The sequence below is a fragment of the Pseudopodoces humilis genome, chromosome 10, assembly GCF_049639895.1.
Source record: "Pseudopodoces humilis isolate 2021_Gansu_Grassland_sample_001 chromosome 10, ASM4963989v1, whole genome shotgun sequence".
Classification (NCBI taxonomy): Eukaryota; Metazoa; Chordata; class Aves; order Passeriformes; family Paridae; genus Pseudopodoces; species Pseudopodoces humilis.
In genome coordinates this window covers 28,571,709-28,594,867 of record NC_142209.1, presented here as the reverse complement: position 1 = coordinate 28,594,867, position 23,159 = coordinate 28,571,709, and the positions used below count along the sequence as shown (strand labels likewise).

General features: G+C 39.8%; 1 protein-coding gene across 6 annotated transcripts in view; it reads right to left on the bottom strand.

Annotated features, from left to right (window-relative positions):
* FGGY (FGGY carbohydrate kinase domain containing) overlaps nt 1–23,159 on the bottom strand; it is a 242,162-nt gene that overhangs the window by 81,655 nt on the left and 137,348 nt on the right. For all 6 annotated transcript variants that reach the window (XM_088060213.1, XM_088060214.1, XM_088060212.1 and 3 more), the window contains exon 5: nt 21,103–21,188. In XM_088060213.1, the coding sequence (XP_087916339.1) occupies nt 21,103–21,188 (86 nt within the window). The remainder of the gene's footprint in view (nt 1–21,102; nt 21,189–23,159) is intronic.

Below are 23,159 nucleotides of genomic sequence, written 5' to 3'. Positions count from 1 at the left end.
CTTGTCACTGCTGAAGCCAATGATAAAGATGTACATTATATATATAATATTTATTTATATTTGTATGTATATTAACTTTATAGGAAATCAGTCAGAAATTCTCCTCCAGAGAATCACCCTGAAAAGGGGATAGCACAACCCCTAACTTGGGAAAAATCTATCCAGGAAGACACTATGGGAAAAAAAACACCTGAGGAATCAAATCAGTACACCTACAAAGAAAGCCTCAACTATGAGAAAATTTTGTATTTCACAGAACTCCCAAGTTTGATGATATGAAGGGCAGACATCAAACAGAAACATTACTGATATCTGCTGTGGCATATTCCATTTTTCCTATTTGGCAGCATTGTCTCAATTCTTTGGTCATAAACACCAGGCTTGTTCTGGCTGAAGCTGGATGAACCAGATGGGCTGAAGCAAATGCTCCTCTTACTTTACTCCCAGGATCAGCAGGTTCAAAGGTGCAGAGAAGAGGCAATCCCAGAGGGAACAGTCCTCTCCCAGCTGCCTAATCCAACACAGGATTTGAGGAGCCATGAATGGAAGTCCTCAGAAGCATGAGCCATATGTAGTCAGTCTGAAATACCATCAGTTTGGAGACTCTTTTCTTTAAGCATATTCCCAGCACAATGAAATGAAAGATTTCCTTTCTCTGGTCAGAACAAAAAGTTTTGTTTAGAATATTCCTACTGAAAAAAAGTCCCAACCGTCGTGCATGGAAAATTTTTATTTTATTTAAACCAGATTTTCATCAGGAAAATTATTCTGTTTAGAGTTTCCTACAAGTTTCTTGCTGAGGACTGGTTGGATGTGCTGAAGTTCTGCATGACCAGAATCTCAGCAGTCTTAAAAACACAGTCTGTGAACACACACTTGTAATTCCCAAAATGTTGTCTGGAAGCCACTAACCTGCAAAAGGATCTGGGGCAACTGGACTTGGCATCACTCAGGTGATCAAAATTTGTTTCTGTGTGCCTCTTCCCACATTATCTGCCCATTCTGGGTATTTTATATCGCTCTGTTGTACTTGGAGAGAAGGAAATCAGATAGATTTGCTGAAAATGGGAATTACTGCATGCTCTAAGTTACTGGCATAAAAGTGTATCTCAAATATAAAAGTCACAAAAAACTTCTCCTCAATTACTCAGGAGTCACCAGAATTTCACACTTTGGTCCATTCTTTGTTGACACATCTCCCACACTCCAAAAGGGATAAAGCCAGCAGAGACACGATTCCCAAATCTGCAGAGATCCTGCCCTGCCTGGGACAACACCTCTATGGAAATAATTCTGGGGGGCTACTCCTTAACTGCAGCTGTCTTGTGGAAGTCATCCCTATTTTGAGTATAGCTTGGTGGTAAGTCCTATCAAATAAAAGTTACTAAAAGAAACCGTTTTTTTTTACCTGAAAAGTGACCCCATAAGGCATTTCTACATGACCTTCCATTCCAGAGGGCTGGTACAAGATTAATTAGCCTGGAAAATGAATCAGTCACCAGCTTGAAAGACACAGAACCCCTGGCTGGGGCATCCTGAGGTGAATGGCAGCTTTGTTCTCAACTCCAAAGCAAAAGGATCTGCTCCATTCATCCCAACTGCTCAGAAACAAACCTAAACTCATGAACTTAATTAATTTTGTAGGCATCATTAACAATGCAGCAGTTCAATCGCTGGATCACTAAACTAAAGCCAGCTGCACCTGCTGAGAGCTGTGCCAAAGCTAAATTCTACAGAAGCAAGGATAAGGTACAGTTAGATCCCAAAAGGAATAGTGTGCAGTAGGATAAAGTAACTCTCTGTGGTCTGTTGGGAAAATTTATTTAAAGCTACAAAGAATCAAAAGCTAAGAAAGCTTTATGATGTTGTGAACGCAAGAAGGAGACCTGAAACAATAGAATGTGACTGTCACAACATCAAATGATTTTTCTTTTGTTCTACAAAGTTTAAATTTAAAACAGATTTTGAATTCAAATTGTAAACCAGGGCGTAGATTCTGCTCAAATGAACATCTCCACATATTGACATCTGGGCCAGGCTGCCAATGTCCTCCCAAATTATGCATCCCCCACAGTCTCAAGGCTTTTCACAAAAGCAAGCAATTTACAGCTCTAACACAGTCACAGATCTTACTGTGGTTTGTGCAAAAATGTTCCAGGCAGAAAAATTTAATACCCAGCACACATACTCCCAGCATCCAAGAACAGAACTGGGCACTGGTGCTGCAAGAACCTAAAATACAGTGGAGGTTATCACAGAGCAATAAGAAACCTGTAATTATTCTCTGCTCTATTATGGTAATGCCATATCCATTAATCCACAGCCTTTGAAACAGAACCAGACTGTTAGGTCCAAATCCACAACTGGATTTCCATTTAGGAAATATGTCTCTGCCTGCTTGGTGTACTTTTTTGGGGAAATAGGGAAATAGGGAAAAATTGTCCTAAGGTAAATACTTCTCAAGAAAGAGAAGAAAAGTGACATCTGATCACTGAGTCCTGACATGTACGAAGTGTGCGAGATGCTGCCCCTGTTGAGTGTTTGCTAAAAGGAATCAGGGCAGGGGGTTGAGCTCAGGGTGGTGCAGAGGAGCTGCCCCTGCTGTCCCTCAGTCCCTCAGTCCATATCTGGGGCAGGCTGGCTGCAAAGCTCAGGGTGAGAGAGTCTGGGTGTACCCTGGCTGTACTCCCCTCCTTTAACCTCTTCAACAGCTCCTTCATTGCAGGCACACACAGCAAAACCTGTCAGGGGCTGCTCCAGCCACCCAGCCATGCAAACCCCAAGTTCCTAACATTTACAACACACTACTTTTTATGATTACTGCCTTTGACCCAAAGCCTATGAAATTCCTGCCTGCCCAAACCCATTGTCTTAGCGAGCCCTGCAATTTGACTCTTGCCTGAAAAGGGTTTTCTTCTTCCAACAAAACATTAAACAGGCCAAACAAAGAAGACAGGTGGGGAAGCCTGTTTGGGACAAGTAGCAGACACATTCCCAGTTGTACTCACGGGCCTCGACTTTCAGTCTTTGCATGTCTGAGGATTTAAATCTATTCAATAAAGGTAGCAAGGAAATTACTGTAATCAGCGTTAGCAATTCTACCAGCTCCTATTCCTATGCTCTGGGTAACACTTCTATTTATCATAAATAATTAAAAGTAGTCTGGCTGCCATTTAGATTTTTTGAAGGAAGTTAAATACCACAGAAAAAGCAAAGCTTTCTCCCCACTTCGAAATCTTCACTAAGCTGTGAGAAAAAAAATATTAATACAAATAAGAATGATCCAATATGATGATGAAAGGCCAATATTTGTTCATACTAAGGCTAGTGGCGATTTTGTCATATTTTGTAGGTGAAATAGGATTAAATTGCAGATCTCAAACCTTAAAAGTTAATGTTCAAAAAATTACTTGGATGTTTTCTTTATCCTCACCATGAGAAAAATTGAGCATCAGAAAATAGCTCTTCAGTTTCCAAAAAGGATTTAGTAGAAAAGATTTCTCTTTCCAGTAATTGTGCAACTTTGGTCGAAGACACCAATCCACAAAACCATCAACCTAAAAAACAGTGAACAGCTCAGGACCTCCAAGCTGCATACTTGAAGGTAATGCAGATGCTGATACTGGGATATATAATACCTTTCCAAACCCTTACAAGTTTTTTGGTTTTTTTTTTTTGTTGCTGCAAAAAAATTATGCTGAAGTACTACATATGGTGTGAAGATTTCACAGCTTTTCCTTCAAAGCTGTGGTTAAGACATTGGTTTAATGATATACTATTCCCCTCATTTTTTCCTGAACACTGCTGACTCAGGGAACTCACAGGGTCCTACCAGACTCCTTCCCAATAAACAAGATGAAATTTGGGGTTAAAAATCTGTGAACTTGTATTCAGCAGCTCTGTTGGCCTCACATCTGGAAAGTCAGAACTCTCACTGGACTGGTGGCACAGCTTTTATTTAAAAATATAAACCAGGTCTCCCTTTCCCTGCCATAAATCTCCCTGCCAAAGCAGAGCCCATGAAAGAGCAACGCTCTCTATAAGGTGAGAGAGAGGCCCTTAGGGAATGGCAGCTACATCAGAGCCCTTGGGGAACTGGGATCCATCAACACTCTCACCAACAGGAGTAGGCATTACACCAGGACTTCCAAATTCATCCAGACAGGGTTTTTAGGTCTTTTGTTGGGATACAGGGTGATTCTCCTGAGCTCACACCACCCTGTGTGTGTGTGGAAGTCGCTCAGCCCTCAGCAACAAGTGCTGAGCAGGAAACAAAGTCTTTCAATCAGTAAATCAAAAAGTTAGAACTATTTTTGTAAAGGGGAAAAAGTATTAATTAACTCAAACCTCGCTCTAATATTTGGTGTTCATGCTATAACACTTAGAGGTTTTTGGCTGGCTTTTTAAATTGCAGGATTTTCTAAGCAAGTCTGTTGCTTACTTAAAGGGACAGATTTTATTGTATGAAAAATACAATTCACAACTGCAATTTTCTACACCCACATCTATAATTAATCTCCTCTGAACACAGCCACTCCCCTGACAAGATTCCATGTTATATTTAAACTCTGGGTGCCACTTTGAAAGGAAAAAAAAGAAGAACAATAGGATCATTTTCAAAGCCTACATAGCAGCACAAGGTTTCAAAGCAATGAAGTGCTTTAAACTCCAGCATCAACCTTCTGACCACCCAACCAGAGCGAAGACTGACCTCCAATTAACACCAGAATAAGCTAAGAAGTCTCTTGAAAAATGTAGAGTGTAGATGTTTCCTGTGTTCCAAAGGAGGTATGAGACTGATGTTATATTACATAAATAAATCATAAATTTACTAAGAGGTTGTTGGGAAAGCCCCTTTTGTGACATTCAGACTTTAAGGATTAACCCACTTAAAGAAAATTCTGTGTTGGATGAGGTACCTAAAATTTAAAATTTGCACATCTTGTTAGAAATGTGGAAATGTGCATTTGATACTTAAGTACTATAAGAAAATGGACTTGTTTTATTTTTTCATTAATACATATACACACACATGTTTGTAATGCAGATATTTACTTTGTAATGTAATACACATGCAGATATTTACTTTGGATTGGGAGAATGTGCCTGTTTGTGTTTGCTGTAATCTATTTAAACCTGTCCTTTAAAAATACAAATAAATGCATCAAACACTGCAAATGTCAAAAAAGTCACCCAACAGAAGGTGAATCACACTGACCACAATGAGATGATGTTTCTTTTACGATTTGTAATAGAGACCAATTCTTTTTCCAAGTGTGTTTCTCTTCAGAAACACGCTATCAAAAGATGGGAAGACTTAAGAGTCTTGAATTCAGTTTTCCTAGAAGTTATGTCACCAAACCTGTAGGGAACCACTCATCTTAAGTGCAACTTATCAAGTCAGATTAATCCCCTGTGTGCATCTAATAATTTCAGTGGATGCACTTAGCTAAACACACGGAGTTGGATCAGAAAGTACAAAATAAGACCATTTTATCCACCCACATATGCCTCACCATGTCATGAGGCAAGGGCAAGCCAGCAGTCAGCAGATTGCTGAGTTTTTTTATTAATTTCATTCTGTGTTATGTTACAGATGCTTAACCAAGATTCAAGCCCATTGTCTTCGACATTGTTGGAGAACTCATAATGAGACACAGTCCTAGACAAAAAAATGTATTGTCTAGACAAATCAGACATAGCATGTGGGGCTGGAAATCTTAGTCCATTCCCTTAAAAGATGGCAAACAGAGGCAAAGAAAATTGAGGGATTTGGCCAAGGGTCAAAGAGTAAACTTCCTTCAGACCCCTGAATGGAATCCTGAACTCCTGAGGCTCAGTCCAGAGACTGAGACCCAGGCAGAAAGGCACCATTCAGACACTAATGCTGAGCATGTTTAAAAAATCTTTCTATGGACAACTGTAGTTTAAATCTTTAAATATGAGAGAAACAAAAAAAGTGTGCACATATATAAAATTGAATCATTGTTTTAAGTAACCACTGTTTTAAATTTTATAAGCTTAATAGGCAGAGGGGAGGTTATAAAGAAAACATCATCCAAAAATGACAAGGGAAATGAAAATCAAAAGTGGAAGTGGAGCCCACATCTCCTGCTACTGCAGTCCAGCAACCTTGGGACATTCCTCCTGCCCTCTGTAACATCAGCAATGTTAGAGTTGAATTTAATCACAAAATATATTCTTTCAAGCTCAGTTTTTCAAGCAAACCACTCTGCAATAGGAAGTCAAATATTTATTTCAATTAAGAGCTTGTATTTAAAAAACACATTTTCTCGTTACCTTCTGGCAGCTAAAAATATGACACAATTAAAACTTTTGAAGTATTGGTACACAGAGCCAGTGAACAGCTTCCTCTAGAAGCCTGAGCTTCAGCAAATTTACCACAGCTCAAGGCTTCACCAAACACTCAAGGAAGCTGGTGAAGAGATTAAGCAAAGGCTACAAGTCACTGAGAAAAAGGAAGCTGGGTCTCAGCTCCCTCCCCACCATGTGGCTTTGGACAGAGTGAGATTTCTCCTGTCAGCAACACTGGTTTCTCTCAGTACAACAACAGCATCACATCCACATGTGCATCACCCAGCTCATCTGCCAGCACCAGGCACTGCCCCAGCCATGGCCACTGCATTATTCCAGATGTCCTTATCCCAAAGGGAATAACATGAGCAGGCTACAGGAAGACCACAGTTACTGCTCCATGTCCCTGTGTCATTCCTCTGTGTGAAAAGCAAACACAGGACATGCACACCCACCACCCAGATTTAGGGAGCAGAAGGATTTAGGGAGTTCTTGACTCTTCCAGCTGCTTGGGAAGTGTGGCAAATGCTGAGGGCGCTGTCTGGTCAGCACCATGTGCACCCTGACACTCCAGACACCAACCAGAAACACAAATCTCTACAGGATCAGGGCTACACTTCATTATGTGGTTTCTGCTGTCTTCATACAATTGAGCAGAGTTCGAGAGGTGTGAAAAAACCCCACCCTTACAGCCCTACCAGTAGTGTTTTGAGAGAGAGAACTTTTAGTCCGGAAATCCCTTCATGTGTTCACTGCAAAGACACATTTTACTAATTTGTGAGTAAATAATGTATATATTCCTAACATCAAACTGTTGATAGTCTAATTCAGCAGAGTACTTGAACACATGTGTGAGTGTAAAGTCCTGAAGAGCTGTCAGTGGGGTTAATGGGAGTTTTTACCAGCTTAGTCAGACTGTGCTGAACTGGAGCCTCGGCTGTCATGCACTTGTGGCCAGACAAAGCCTAAGTGAAACCAGAACAGAAGCAGGGAAATTGCCAAGAGTACTGCAATAAAAGAAAGTCTTAATAACTGCATTCTGATGGAGGCTGATCCCATTTCACATGCTAAACTTGAATATTGAGCCCTCCTTTATTCAGGGAAACCACCTTCAAGTCTTACTCAAATCTGGATGACAGGATACAGCTGCCAGGGGCACCTGAATCAAAGATTAGATATTCCTACTCAGGGAATGAGCTGTGTTGTTACCTCCCACCACAAAAACCAGTTCAGTCAGTGTAAATCTTAAAATCATAAAGTCATTCCTAAACACTAGATATATTTGGTCAAAATTTAGTCATTAGTATCAATTTTTGCAAACAGATTTTGTTATATTTTAAGGTAAGTGGTTTAAATCAAAGGAAAAGCAAGATGGCTCATTTTACATACATCATACATGTACTGTATGCTTGTATTTTAATATTTTAAATGACAGCAGCAGTGCAGCTATTTCTACAGTATCTTTAATTAATAATAATGGTATGCATTTACAGCCCTTTGTAATTGTATTCATGTTAAAAAGAGGGCACATTTCTGAGCAAATCTCAAAAAGCAAAGACACCAACAGTATTATTTGGACAGCTGTGGGATTTCATAAACCAAACAAAGAAAACCCCACTAAGGAGCTCTGAAACAGGTAACAGAAGTGAGTAAAAGAACACATAAATTTCCATAAAGTAAGAACGAAAAAACATTTCAGCTTATTTACATCAGCAGGAATCAATGAAGAAAATCAGGAAGGCTACAGAGTAGATAAATCAGGTGTCATTATTCCTTAGAAGGCAGCAATAAAGGCATTCAAAGAAAACAAGCAATCATTCTGCACTTGAAAGAGGGTATTGCTGGGACCAAGAGAAAATAAAAGAAAAACAAAAAGGACTCTACATTACATGGATACCTAGACTGCTTCCAGTCACAATAACATAGAGAAATAACATAAAGGAATGTAAATGCTCATTAAGTGAGCATGATTTCAAAGGACTGGCCCGAGAAGGATGTTAACATGTTGTCAGTTCTAGGATTCCTATCTCCCTTCCTTTCCTCTGAAAGCATCTCAGCTGCCACTAAATAAACTCTACTCTGACTTATTGTAACAACCAACCAGATCAATCCATGGGCTCTTGGGAAAGTGGCTGAAAGAAAGAAGTTGCTCCTCTAATTTCAGAAGCTTTAGCCTGTTACACAGGGAAGGTGGACATGATTGGTTTTCACATTCATTTAAATCCTCAAAACAACTTCACCTGGGAATGCACATCCCCAGCTCTCACAGAGCCAGAGCTCAGCCTCCCAGGTACTGCCTGAGCTTGTCTCAGCACTGGGAAAGGTGAGGCTGAACCAACAGGGTGGAGTTTACCACTGCTCTAAAAGCTAATGAACCCTTTCATGCAACCCTAACAACACTAAAATATTTGTCTTTCCCTTTCTTGGAACTTGAATTACATTGCAATACTTGCAGAAAATACTCACAAAGGCTTCAAGCTCAGAGAATAATGGACTAAAAGTCAATTCAAAATCCCTGTGTTAGGTGCCTGAAAAAAGGAAAGCTTTATTCCCTCTTTAATGGTTTACATGTTTCTAATGAAAAATACCCAAAAATAATTTCTACATTTGTGCATTCTACCAAATTAAATGATGGAATTAAAAAGATCACTGTTCATAGAGAGCCTGTATATTATTATTTGAGAGAAATTAAGAAATTCTAAAGGCAATTTTGTAAACTATTTATTTATGAGCTTGGTCCTAAAGAGACGAGGGTGTGAGTAACCTGACCTGAACAGAAAGTGTCCCTGACGTCAGCTGGGGCATTTCTGTAAGTCACGTGTCTGCAGAAGCAACTGCAGGATTGTGCTTTACTTATCCCATATGGATTTTCCTTGCCACCTCCACAGCAATATCAGGCTGCATATTCCACCATTTTCATTGCTGCAAAGTGGTTTGCACCCTCACAAAAAAAACGACAACTAAAATCAACTCCCTGGTGTCCTAAAATGGCTCTAGAGGTGAAAGGCCAACTTTCACTGCTGCAAGACCTGGAGAGAAATTCCAAGATCTGAATTTAACTGAGTTCTCCTGCCCTGACTTGCCATGGATGGTATGGGAATGATGAGGAGGGACAGCACAAGACTTGCTGGCCTGCAGGAATCAGAGATTGGCAACTCTGGACTGCAGCAGTGAAAACTGGAAAGAAATAAATAAGCAAATCTGCACACAGATGAAAAAATAGCAAGTGCCTAAAAGACAGAAGTTACTTAATGAGAATTTTCTGGATACTAAATCCGTAGTACTTGAACAGTCTGAAGATGCTTTTGTCATATGACAAATGCTGCCAGCAAGACATCAGATGAAAACTCACCTGGCTGGACTGACCTTGATTTTTCCAAATACAGTTTTTTCACAATCAATGCCAATTAATCAATAACCTGCTACAGGTTTTCAAATAGTTTTCAAGCACCATTTTCAAATTATTCTCTGTCATACTGAAAGGACAAATTAATCTTCTGGGCCATAGGTGGCCAAAAAGTTCAGAAAAGGAAAATGAGCAGTGTTAAGAACAGTTCCCCAAACACTCCTACAGCCAGCAGCCTGTTCATACCAACATGCTTGGACAGCAAATAAAGGACCCAGACCAGCAAAGCACTTAAGCACAGGCTTTAACTTTAAGCACGTGCCTAAGTGCTTTGCTGGAAAAGGGCCCAAAGAAAAGAATGAGCACAGTTAACTGAAAAGCCCTTCAGAACTGGCCTGACTGCTTTGTTTGTCCATTCCAGTTGCTAGTAAACACACGTTTGGATTTAACCCATCTCACAAGAACAGCGACCTGGTACAACCAATCTCTGCACTCAGGGAAGTTCCAGGAACTGGAAAGGCACTGCAAGACACACTTGGGATTTAGGCTACTTAAAAGGCACAAGTAGAGGTAGCATCTCCACATCTCTCTTGCAGGAAAATCCACATGAGGGCCCAAACCACTGAACACATTTTTACCACACAAACCTGCCTTGCTCTGACTCTTACACCAATAACAATAATTCACAGAACGTATTGTGGAGACCTCATAAAGAGGGCACAAAATGCTGCCAACAAGATTGGTGGCTCTTCTTCCTGTCTCCAACTTGTGAAGGAAACCCAAACCTAAGCAGATAATTTCTGACTCTGGGCCTTGAGAATTTGGCAGTCTTTTTTACTACCTCCACCTTGGTCCATTAATAACATTTTTATATGTATCAAACTTACCCCTAAAACCAAAATCAAAACAAAGTTCCCTAGAATATCTTAAGCAATGTGCTTAAGTTAAAAAAAGAACTAGAGTTCAAAAATGGAAAGATGATTAGGGAGGTAGGTGAGGTTTGAATGAAACAATAATAAAAAGCCCTAAGAACACATCATATATTCATGGTTCTTGAATCATTAAGGCTCTGCATGACAGCTCTCACAAGCACCAGTACGGCAAATTCACTGACTTTTAAGCAGGAGTGAAAGTGGTTAAGCCCTAGGACAAATAATATGAAAATCTCAGCACAAGTCTGATCTCAGAGAGTTTAAAGGAATGCAGACTGCCCAAAAACACAGCAGCTGTTTGTTTTTTCTGCCACCTTTCCAAGGTTCATGTCTGGAGTGAGGATAAACAGTTCTGAAAAAAAGTTATGTGGAGTTCAGACTTTAAGAAAATAAAACATCAGACTAGTATTTCTTGCAGAAAGAATAAAAAAAAACACCAAACCTTAAATTATTCAGCCCTGAAAGTTTTCAGGTAAAGCTCTCAGGAGAAGAGGTAGATGGCTTGAGGCTTCAATATATTAAAATCATTCTCTAAACAAGTCTGCATTTTCAAAACCCTGGCCTGATGTGGTTTTCTTGAGCAATACTCCTCCAAGCAGAGTTTCACATTTAATGAGGTAAAACTGTAGTCCCTACTTTATACTTACACACACAAATAGAGGCCCTTTCAGATAAACCAACAAGCAAATGAGATAGTGGGTGAAGCCTTAATCAGCCTGAAGTGATTTCCATCAGCACAGCAGGTATCACAGTCACAAGGTTAATTTCTGCTAGTTTGGACTCATTCTTTATATTCTATCTCCTCCTTTCTCTGTTTGTGCCAAAGCAAATGAGCACCCACTTTAATTAATTAATAAGTCTCTTGATAGGTTGGGCAATCAGAAATCTCTTAACATTTTAGCAGGCATGAGTTTCCTTTGATCCACATTTAAAGAGACAGCCTGAAAAAGAAAGAGGTATCAGGAAATGTTCTTGGGTAGATTACCAGTGAAGCTAGCTGGTGTGAATAAGGACTGTCTGTGTTCCAGGCAGGCCAGAAATAGCAGGAAATAGCAGGCACCATGTTGAGATTCAACATCTGTTTATGAACTGCCCTTACACACAAAATGAAGAGCTGTTACAGGACAAAATATACAAACACAGAAAGTCTTAAACAAACTGGAACCCCTCTGGAGAGCTCCCCTGTTAGATTTACACCTGGTGCTACTGGGGCAACAGCATGAGGAATGGTGAGCACTGAAGAACTTTACCTTGTCTTTGTGATACACATTTAAATTATATATATATATATATATAATTATATTTATCTCATGGGCAGCATGGCCCAAGATGGCACATGAAAGATGCCATCTGTGAAGGAGACTAAATCCAGACCACACATGTGCCCACAGAGCTTCAGGGTGGAATTGAGGGCAAGAATGGCACGGGATGGGATGGATATGGAGAACAGCTGCCAGCAGTGTATCATGCTCTTACACATTCCCTGTTTCCCCTTCTTTGTAGGGAGATTAAAGCACTTTGGGGCTTAACCTCCTATACAGATGCTGTGCACAAGGAATTGAGGACAACACCACACCTACCTTCTCGTGAAGACACGAAGAACACTCAATTTCTTTCCTGAAAGTAAAGTAACATCACAGTATTTCTTTTTCTCCAAGGAGTCTGTTGGAGGTATTTTATATACAATGACAAACCAGCATCAGAAACTCCCAAATAGTTTCATGGAGGGAAGCTCAGAAGAGGAAACCACAGGAAAATAGTTTTCTTTGTATTTTGTGGTGTGTTCTCCCCCTCTTACTAGTTTCAATTAAATATGAAAACATCTCATTGTGTAGATACAGCTTCATCCCTCAGAAGAATGAGGTCACCTTGGAAAATGAGATTGGAAGGAGAGGAGTGTATATAAATAATTTCAAAACTGTTTCAAACTACAGTGAGTGAAAGTTGAAGTTATTTCTGTAATCCTAACTCTATGTCCTATGTATGGATAAATGCAAGTGGGCTTTGGGGGTGGGGAAAGCTTTGGATATACCAGGCATATATCTCTGCACATCCTCATGTTTTTCCCAATGTTTTTCCCAACCTACAGCATGAAGGGCTTTCCTACTTTCTTTCCCACTTTGACAAAAAATCCTTGTGCATGGGTACTAGAGGCATCTTCCATAAATTCTCTTCTACTCCAACATTGGCACATGGATCCTGGGAGTGATTCCAGGACAGCCCCAGCCTTGCAGGGAACACAGGGACAGCTCTCTGAGAAATGCCTGTGCTCTCCAATCCCCTCTCCAGTGAGTCCCAGGATTCATCCACACTGCAGAACAGCAGCAAGCTCAGAACTCAGGCTGACAAGTCTTGAAATAAAATAAAGTGAACAAACACAAGCTTTCACTGAGATTTTCAGCTCCAGTTTAAAGCTGAGTGTCAGCAAGCTGAACCAAATAGATATATAACTCAAATATTATCTGAAGTTACGTAATAGTAAAATATAAAGCTCAGAACTTCCAGAACTTCCCCTTCACTTTAAAATTAAACCAACAGCCATGGTGAAATCTGAAATTCCAACTCTCCTATCCACAGGAGAACTGGGTTTCCTATGCATGCAGTGTCCAACAACCAAGAAGCATAACTCCAGTCATCCCTGCTGGATCACACTGCACGCATTATTGCTTCATCTGTTTCTCTGAAGTCAGACAGTCAGAATCCTACCATCGACATTTAATTAAAGAAGGTAGTAAGAAAATAAACAACCTTTCTTGGAATGTCTTTGATTCCATAAGTACATATACATTTCATCCATTGAAGACTGAATTACAACCTTTCATCTAAAGAACAGTTTAATGGAATGGCACTGGAATAAAGAATGGGGGAAGGCAAAAACAAACCCTTGGTAATTTCATATAACACATTATATATTTATATAATATTGGGCAGGCTATCTGGCAGCATCAATTTGCAAGCTGCAATGAAAGTGTTCATCACCTCAGTGAAAGCAAAAGGCAGAGCCAGGCACTTACACCGAATCAATAACCAGATCCTACTGAGAGTTAAAGCAGCAGATGGTCCATCACAATGAAGAAATGACAGAACACATACATAGAAGTGTCTGCTTTCTTCAGACACATTCTTGAAAGCACTGTATCATTGATCTAAGATTATTTTTATAGGCAGATGACAGGTCAAGCATAAAAGTACTCTGTTTTAAAGGTTACAGAGCTGGCAAACTTGGTATCACTGCCATGGACAAAGACTCATTTTCTTTTGAAGTCTTCCTTGTCAGGTTATTTACATTTCACAGTTAAAAGGCTCCTCTCTGGAGAACATGAATTCTAAAACAAATAAGAGAAAAAGTCCTAGGCAAGCTAATGCTACTTGAAAGAGACAATGTAAATCAACCCTGACACCATCAGTGTCATCCTAAAGCACGCAGAGAATTTCCAGTGAAAGTTACTAACATTAAGCAGATTTAGAGAGCCAGCCAAAAAAAATAAAGCAAACCTGTAGGTAAACTGCCCTCCAGGCCAAGACTGTTGTTACAGCCATGTATTACAGTGAGAGGCAGAGGAGGAACACTCCAGTGGTGAAAAGCATTTGTTTGGGAAGTCTGGAGGAAGAATTGGTCCAGAATAAATAATTTATAGTGTGATCTGTGAAAATGCCTATGGAATACGACACCTAATTCTCACTGCAAATTAGACAGAAAGCTGGATGCCCAGCTAAACACTTAAAGAATGTTACCCTTCAAATTATACGGCTCTTTTCCCAGCTATTAAATAACAATGCCACTTTCTTGCTTAAGAGCACATTTAAGGGCTGAATTTATGAAGGTTCTTTCATATGCAAGGTATTACAGAGGACTAAAGGTTTGGGTTGTTTTTTTTAAAAAAATAAAAGACAAAAGAGGCCCTTATGGGATAATAAATTTCTGTGAGTTTTAATACTTCTAAGCACTGTATGTACACATACAATGCACAGACTTCATGCTACATAGATTTTCTTCCCTTCCCTGGATGAGAACGCTCCTGGAATGTTATTGTTTTATGGGGGGTGGTTTTTAAGAATTTACTGTGAATACATGCATTATATATGTGCACACCAAAACACTGCTGGGGCTGTAAATGACCCAGGAGTTCATAAACATGGCTATTTTCTTATCTGGTTCAAATTTATGCAAGGAAGCAATTGTTACACAGCTCTGGCTGAACAGAGACCCAATCTCACAGGGGACAAGAGGGCTTTCCAAGGGGTTTCACATAAGGAAGAGTTCAAAGGAGATGACAGATTGTTTATTATATCCCTTGTACCATGAGGGTCTGATCCCTGATGGTGTTCACAGGAGCTAATGCAAAAGAAACACCCTGAACACCCAGCCTGGCTCTGAAGAGAGCTGAAATCACTGTAAAAAAAAAAATGAGATTAAGAGAACTGAAAGACAACAAGCTCCTCTGTGGTTTATGTCTTATTTTTCCTCAGAATTTAAGGCTGTAACACCACAACCTCCTTCGTTCCTCCCAGCCCCAGTGAAGAACAGTTATCCAGTCCCACCATTAGTGAGGATGTCAGCAAGAGGAATCTCAGACTCCTAGCCATCTAGGAGAGTTTCTTTGCTTTGATGGAAAACTGTATGTGCACCACTCATCAGCTCAAGTAAATGCTAATGACTATTTATAAATTTACTAATATTATAAATTTACTAATTTACTACATGGAAAAATAAAAGATATTTTCTAATTCACACAGTACAGTTATTTAAGAGACTTAGGATGTTGGATGTTGAATTTTGAGACTGAAGAAATAAGACCTATAACAACAATGAATATATGAATTCTGATTTGTTTTTATTATTATGTTTTTTAAGTGCTGGATGGTTCTAACCATCACACACACACTCACATACACACACACTCTCAAACTACCACACTAGGCAAGATCAGAGCTTAACAGCCAACAAAACACACATTCAATCCCTGAGATCATTTTCCTGAAATAGAAAACTACATATGTTTCTCAAATTTCACATCAAGCCACTGCACAGCCAGAGCTGCAGGGGAGAAGGGAGCCAAGCCTGCCTTTGGGCTTGGGGGAGGAAGGACCTGAAACCAAGATGATTCCTTTCATATCACCACATTTCTTGTCCACAATCTCCACTTCACAAACACCCCCGTTTCACAGCATTTCTAGTTGGGCTTGCTTATCAAACAGCCTTTGCTTTGTCAAATTAAGACACATTGCCTTGGATTAGTGAGACTCCCTGAGTTCACGATGACTTCATGGTTGGCTCAGCTCAGTGTCTCCATGGCAAACTGCCAGGAATACATCCACTGCCCCCAATCCTTTCTACACTGACCTAGCTGGCTTTTTTTTTTTTGCTTTTTTTGCCTTTTTTTTTTTTAGCAGCAAATGAACACAATAGAAAATGAAGGGCTAGATACTGTCACAGCTAATTACCAAACCTAACAACTTCAAAAAATAAACTAGTAAATATTTGAAGGTCTGAATGCAAGCCTCTGCAGTGCAACCTCTCAATGTATGTCTGAAGCTGTTGAAAGGAGACAGTGCAGTTTTTCTTCACTGGGCAGATACAGTGAGACACTCTGAAGGGTTCCTGTTCTTGTGGAAAACACATTAAGCTTCTTTTGCTAATATTTTGTAAAGGGCACTTGTACAATAACAATAGCTAAAGCTTCCTGTTTGCCTGTGTGCTTCCTGGCTAACATTAACGAGACCTGCTGACAATTTTCTTCTTCAGCACACAGAACTCTTTCAGATTACTCAGTAGACTCAAGGACATATAATTTTTAAATTAAAAAAAAATATCTAACAGTAATGGCCCACATTGCACCTGCCCTTCACATTCCTAAGTTTTCTAGCTACACATTTCCTATTTTCTGGATCAGTCTGTGTGCCACCAGTCTCCAAAGAACATGTTTTGAATTTATGAAAAGCCTGATAGCAGTAGAATTCTCTCATTTGGCAAACATACCATCACAGAGACACTTGCTTTTGGCTCCATGACAAGAAATTCATGGTACTTTGTCCAATCCACAAAAACACCATCCCTCCCCTCCCAACCAGCCTTTCAAGATAATTTTTTCTCCTCCAGAGACTTCTCTAAACAAGTCTGCAAGTCTGAACTCTTGGGTTTCATTTCATAAACAGGACACAACAGCCGAGTGCAATTCAGGATACTGTCACTGCCCCATGGGCTCAGCACTAATCACAACAGCTTTCTGCAATATTCCCTAGGCCCCTTCTTTCCAGAGACAAGGCCTGATTTTTAGACCGGGCATCTTTTGAAGTAGGCACAAAATGTCAACAAGAAGCCAAGCGCCAGATCCCAGCCAAAGGGTATCCATTAGTCATGGCAGGGCTAGGAAGGAAGGGAAGGGCAGCTGGCCCAAAAAAGTGGTGTCTGTGCTGCTGCAGTTGCCACATCTCTCTGAAAGGATTGCTCAATCCTTGAAAAAGACACAGACATCCTTCAGATAATCACTGAACTCACACTGGTTTGTTTTTTCAACAGCACCTCTGAACATAAGCTCCTCTTCTAAAAGCACTCTCCCTCCTCAAAGTTTCCAGCCTATTCTGGATACAATATTTGGTGAGGGCTCCACTGACACAGCCACCAGAGACCTCAAAAAGGTAAAAGCCAGCAGCCTCCCAAGAGCGTGTGCATGCATCAGTTAACAGATGAAGAACAAATGCAGGGATGAACAAACATCAAATCCTCACATGCATTCAGCTGCCTGAACACCTCCAGATTTAATTCACTTCTCCAAATCACAGAGCAGAGATCTGAATCCAGATTCCTGGATTCTAGAGCACCTCTCTGGTTTTACTGTATTATTACAAGCTTCCCTCACTACAGTTCAAGACTCCTGCTCGTCCCAGTGGGCTCTGTATCAACTCTGACAATGTCCAGGGAGTTCTCTGGAAGTCAATCACTGCAACGGAGCCATCTCGAGCCCTAATGATCAGCTACTAAAAACAGGTTACAAATAAACTGCAAGGACTCAATCACTGCTTAACATAAAGAGCCAGCTACTCAAACATGCACAAGCCATTGTTGAAAGAAAACAATTTGTCAAGTATCTTCCTGTTGGAAATAGACTGCATACTACAGAGAGAACCCCCTCACACAGAGATACAGACAAATATTAGTCATGTGCTTCCCAGAAATGCTTTTTATCAACTACAAACATTTGCTTTTCACTTTGCAGTCCATCACTACCATAAACAGTATGAATTTCTTTCTTAGTATAAAACTGAGAAACTCGTGATCCCGAGATCTGCTGGAAGGAGATAATTTAGAAAAGTGAAATATATGAAACATCTGTTCCACCCTTTCCCATGTCATGATGGCAAGCAGCTGAAGCCTGACTGGACAAGTATTTTCACAAGAAAATTATTTGGGTCAAATTCACAGATAAGATGAAGTCTCTACTAGACAGCACATTACTTTCCACAGATATTAATACGTCTAGAGTATAATAATATGGAAAAAATAATCTGCATAAATATTCAATTTGTTCCAACTTTTTTTGGTCATTTTTGGAGGTGGCTTGTAGCACAATGCTGGACACCCTCTATCTCCATAATGTCAGCCTGACATTATTTCTTACATTTCCAAATCCTTCTTCACAGGTCTAATCTCTCTTTTGCTAGAATTCATCTTAAATTCCAGTACACACTATTTCATTTTGCAGTGAGTGAGTTGCCTATGATTGGAAATGGCCCTGAAGCAGAACTCTGGGTCTAAGCACATGTGACCTTTGAGAAATTTGTGTGAGGATTCCACCCAGTTTAACAGCTCAGCCCTATTCTTATCTGCAATGTAATCCCTCACAAGCCTCCAGAAACACACTAGATTGCAGATGTGCATCTCTGCTAAGAATTCCCCATCCATAATACAGTAGCCTGTAACTAAACCAGAGAGGAGTTAAGATTTTATTAAGATAGCTGTACCCAAAGCACCATATAAAGGAAAGGTTACCAGAGGTTCTGGATGGGGGAGGGAGAGCAGTGAGTCACAGTGCTGAGCCTCTGAAAAGCACTGCTAAGTGTCTGTCACAGCTCTTCCTCTCCACCACAGCATTTCTGAGAGAAGACAACTGAGTATTCAAGTGGCAAAACCAACACTCAGCCTTGTTGCAGCCTTGGGGGGGAAAAGCTGAGAAGTTCAAGATTTAAAATTTGTAACTAAAGAGCTGTCAGTAACATTTTTTTTTTAAATGCAGGATAGTCAGCTGCCTGGATCCTGTCGCTCATCAGCCCAAAGCAGAAATAATAAAACATAATTATATTAAATATGGAGCATTACAGGCAACAGCTTTCCAAGAACAATAGGAATCAAAAATTTGGAACTCATCCTTTGCAACTGATGAGTGGATGTAGTTCAGTGAGACACAGAGCAATTTCAAAGCCAGGAGGTAAAAAACCCTAGAAGATGTTTTGAGTCTCCATCTCAGTGGTAAGAAACACTTAATGTTTATTATAGGTCCACTGGAAAAACAACTTGGTAACAAAGCAGTTCAAGCCAGTAGAATGAAAGGTGAAAGACAAAGGATTTCATACTTAGAAACATACATCAAGAACTGCTTTTCAAATACGTCAAACTCTGATCTCACACACTACTTAACTTTGTGCACAGTGACCTCACTGAAGGCAAAAAGACTTTACATAGTTTCTAAATGTCAAATGCATACAAAATGTTTTAGAGAGCCCCTTTAAAATTTAAAGAAGCAAGGTCTTTGCTCTAAAAGTGCCTTCAGAATTGCATTTATTTTGGTAAAATCTCCATCACCAAAACAAATTTAAAAAAAACAAATCCTTTTATCAGGGCCAAGTTCTGTATGATTCACAGTGACTAACACTGTCTTGCCCTGTGAATAGACTTCTTTGTGCTCAAAGGCAGTAAGGGTAGTAAGATGTAATAATCTCATACTTGATAAATTCACACTTTCTCTGTATTATGAGCATATGCAGGACAAATTACTTGACTTCAACCTACAAGAAAATTCTCAGAAAACAGGTGTACATGGAGTTAAGCAGGGAAAGGAAAAAAAATAAGGTTTGATTCCAGCAAAATGTTTCTTGTCCTTATTTTCCTGTTTTTTTCTTCCTTCCTTCTTCGTTACCCTACAAGACAATCTATTAGAGTCAAAACAATGGGCTTGGTTTTGGGGAGCACATTAAAAACAGCAATGATGTACAAGGAGCTGTTTTATTCAAAACAGAAGACTCTCAACCAAAGTGTGAGGGAAGACTTTACCCAGAGAGTCTTTTTCCAACATACTCCCTTACAACATTCATCAATGCAATTAAAAGATTTTCAGTAATCATATTGTCCTTGCTAATGAAATGAACTTGTCAGTCTAAATTCGACTTTGGAGTACAATCCTCTGCAACTCTTTTTTTTAGAGAGATTCTCTGCTTCATCTCCAGGAAATTGCAACCAAGGACACAAAGCCAAAGCCAGGCAGGATCATGGAGCTGTCAGGATCACTGTGCCCTCCTTTTTCAGAGCCTCCCCCACCCTCATGCCCTGACCAAAGGGTGCTAATGCTAAATCAAAGTCTTGAGTACTTTCACAAGATGCAGACCCTTGAACATCATCTGGGAGCCTGGGATTTATCCTCTTGAAGGTAGAGTTGGGCCAGGTGACAGGACTGTTTATATTGCAAGATCTGTGGGGTGGGAGTTGTTCTTCTGTTACATAATTCAGAGTTAGACAGCAAAATCTGCCTGAAAGTCCAAAGGAAGAAGATTTAAGATGCCATTTATCAATTATCATCTGGCAAGTCCTTGCACTACTCCTCTTTTTGCTTTCTTTAAGTCAGTCATAGCACCTCTCTACTGTATAATGCAAGGAATACATATATAATGCTCTAACAATAACTGTCAGGCAGGAATCCTAACTAGGGAGAAACAGAACACACAAATAAAAAGAACTGTCTCTGATGGGACGGTATCTTCATTTCCAGAAAGACTAAAACTATCCTGTGGCCAGTTTTCATCTGAGAATACATTTTGCACAGATTCCACTCCACAGACTGCAATGGAAATAACTGTGAGCTGCACTGAACTGGGCATGATTTTAAATAAATAATACTGGCCCTCACTTCTCACAAGGATCAACAAAAGCCCTTCACCTGTGTTGGTCATTTCAATCCAGATTTTTAAGGGGTTCTCTCAGAGGGTTTTGTTTTCAAAGAATTTTATTTCAAAGAATTATTCAAAGAATTATTGGAAGTGTATTTCACAGGAACTCCAGCAATCATATTTATGCTCCAAAATGATATTTTGCAGCAACACACTGTATCTGTGAATTCCACTGCTCACGGGAACAACTGTGTTCAGGAATGCACAATGGAGGCAGGAGATAGGTTCAAGATGTTTCGAGGCTGGCTGAATTACAGACAGATGTACATAACAGCAGGTCCAGTCAGAATGAATTAAAGCAGAAATGTACATAAGAAAATAGACAAAATCATACTGTTATAATTAACATACCTTGCAGTGACACCTGTGGCTTTCCAAGATAAGAAATCCGGAAGATCAAAGAAGTAGCCAACCTTCTTCCATGATTCTGGCAAGTTCTAATAAAAATATGTTTAGAAGGCCAGATATTAGAGCTCATGCATGGTCATGTCGTTATTTTAATGCAATTAAAATCCTAATATTTAGGAAAAAAACTACTGGTTTTTTTTAAACTCATTGTTCTGATCATCCAGTCAGCTCTTCTCTCTGATTTACAATCTGGAGAACTGAGCCCTTCCCCCAGCACAGACTGATCATAAACAAAGCTCCCCATGAAGAGTTCATGGACGCACAAGTTTCAGATCAATAACCTGGGGTGTCTCTGTTCCCCATCAGCTGCTCAATGTCAGAGCAGTTTCAAAGTCAACAACTTTATCAAAAAAATATTTGCCTGAAAAATGTTCTGTTTTCTAAAATAAGCCGTTTAAGATTTTAAAATGTTTAAAATTAAAGATTTAAAATGTAAGATTTGTTAATTAGAAGCATAGGAAGGAAACAAAGAGCTCTGTGAGTGCAGAAACCAAGCTTGCAGATCACGTGGCTTTCTGAAAAGCTACACAACAGTCCCAAACTCCTAAAAAACTCTTCTACCAAGATAGATCATTTATAAGGAGTTTCCATCACTGTTCTCTGCAGAGAGATGATGGTCCAGAAAGCAAGAAGACTCTCAGAAAAGGCTGGTCATAACACCTGGGCCAGGCTCTATTCTTTGTTTCCACCTCCAAAGCTCAGTCTGATTTCAGCTGATGTTAGCATGGCATATTCTCAAAACTACTTTTCCCCAATCTCCACACCACCCACAGATACCAGACCATGATGAAAGGGAAGAAAGTTTCCCCAGGAGTAATGTTGTATCCAGTGTGACAGAGAGTGAGCATCGCTGTCCTGCAAAGCAATCCCAGTGATCACCTCTGACCTCAGTACATTAATACAGGTAGAGAATATCAAAACTAAAAAGCACACAAGGGTCACAAATCAAACTTCCATAGGAGGATAAGATTGCTTGAAAAACCTCCACCAGCTTCTTAAATAATTGAAAAGTGCCAAGTTTTCTCACTTAAGATCAGCTCCTGCACTAGAAACACAAGCCCTTGATGGGGTCTTTCTGGAACAGAAAATAATTCCATTCAGTGTCAAGAATGTACAGGCTGAATTAAAAGATAACATGATTCCATTTTAGAGAAATAATATTTTGCTCTTGAAATTCTTCCCTGCGAGGGTGGTGATGCCCTGGCACAGGTTGTCCAGAGAAGCTGTGGCTACCTCATCCCTGAAGTGTCCAAGGCCAGGTTGGGTGGGGCTTGGAGCAGCCTGGGACAGTGGAAGATGTTCCTGCCCACGGCAGGGGTAGAATGGGATGGGCTTTAAGGTCCCTTCCAACCCAAATCATCATGTGATTCTATGACTCTATAGCATAATTTAGATACTCTGTGATATTAAACCAAAATCTTACAAGTCCAGAAAGTTGCTGAAATGGAATCTGTGAATTGGAGAAACTAAGGTGCAACTGGGTAAGTACAAAAAAAGCAAAATTTTGTTTAGTTTTGAGTCATGCCAAGAATCTGTCTTAAAACTTTTTGAGTTTAGACCTTGAAAAGGTTCTAAAACTTACTGGGTTTCTATTGAGTTCAAAAAATAAATGCTCTGATTACAACTTTTTCATAAAAGACACAACCTTTGGATGTCTATTCCCGACCACTCAGCTTTAGCTCACCTCCCAGATATATGAGGTTGCTACTCACATCAAATTTAACTTCCTGTATGAATGCCAAGTTGCTCCATAATTTAGCTCAAAGATCATTCAGCCTGATTATTTTGATAATAAAAGCCATTATGTGTTGTTTACACACCTGAGAGCCTTCAAGAAGCAACAGGAGTAGTCTGGCTGTTACTTTAATCAGAAAAGAAACTGAATTAAGAATAACTATGCTCTTCAAATAAATCTGTTTCATCAAATATACTCCTTGGATCCTTATTCTATTACTTCAAGAATTCCCAAAAGCCACAAGTTAGTGACACTCAAAATACTT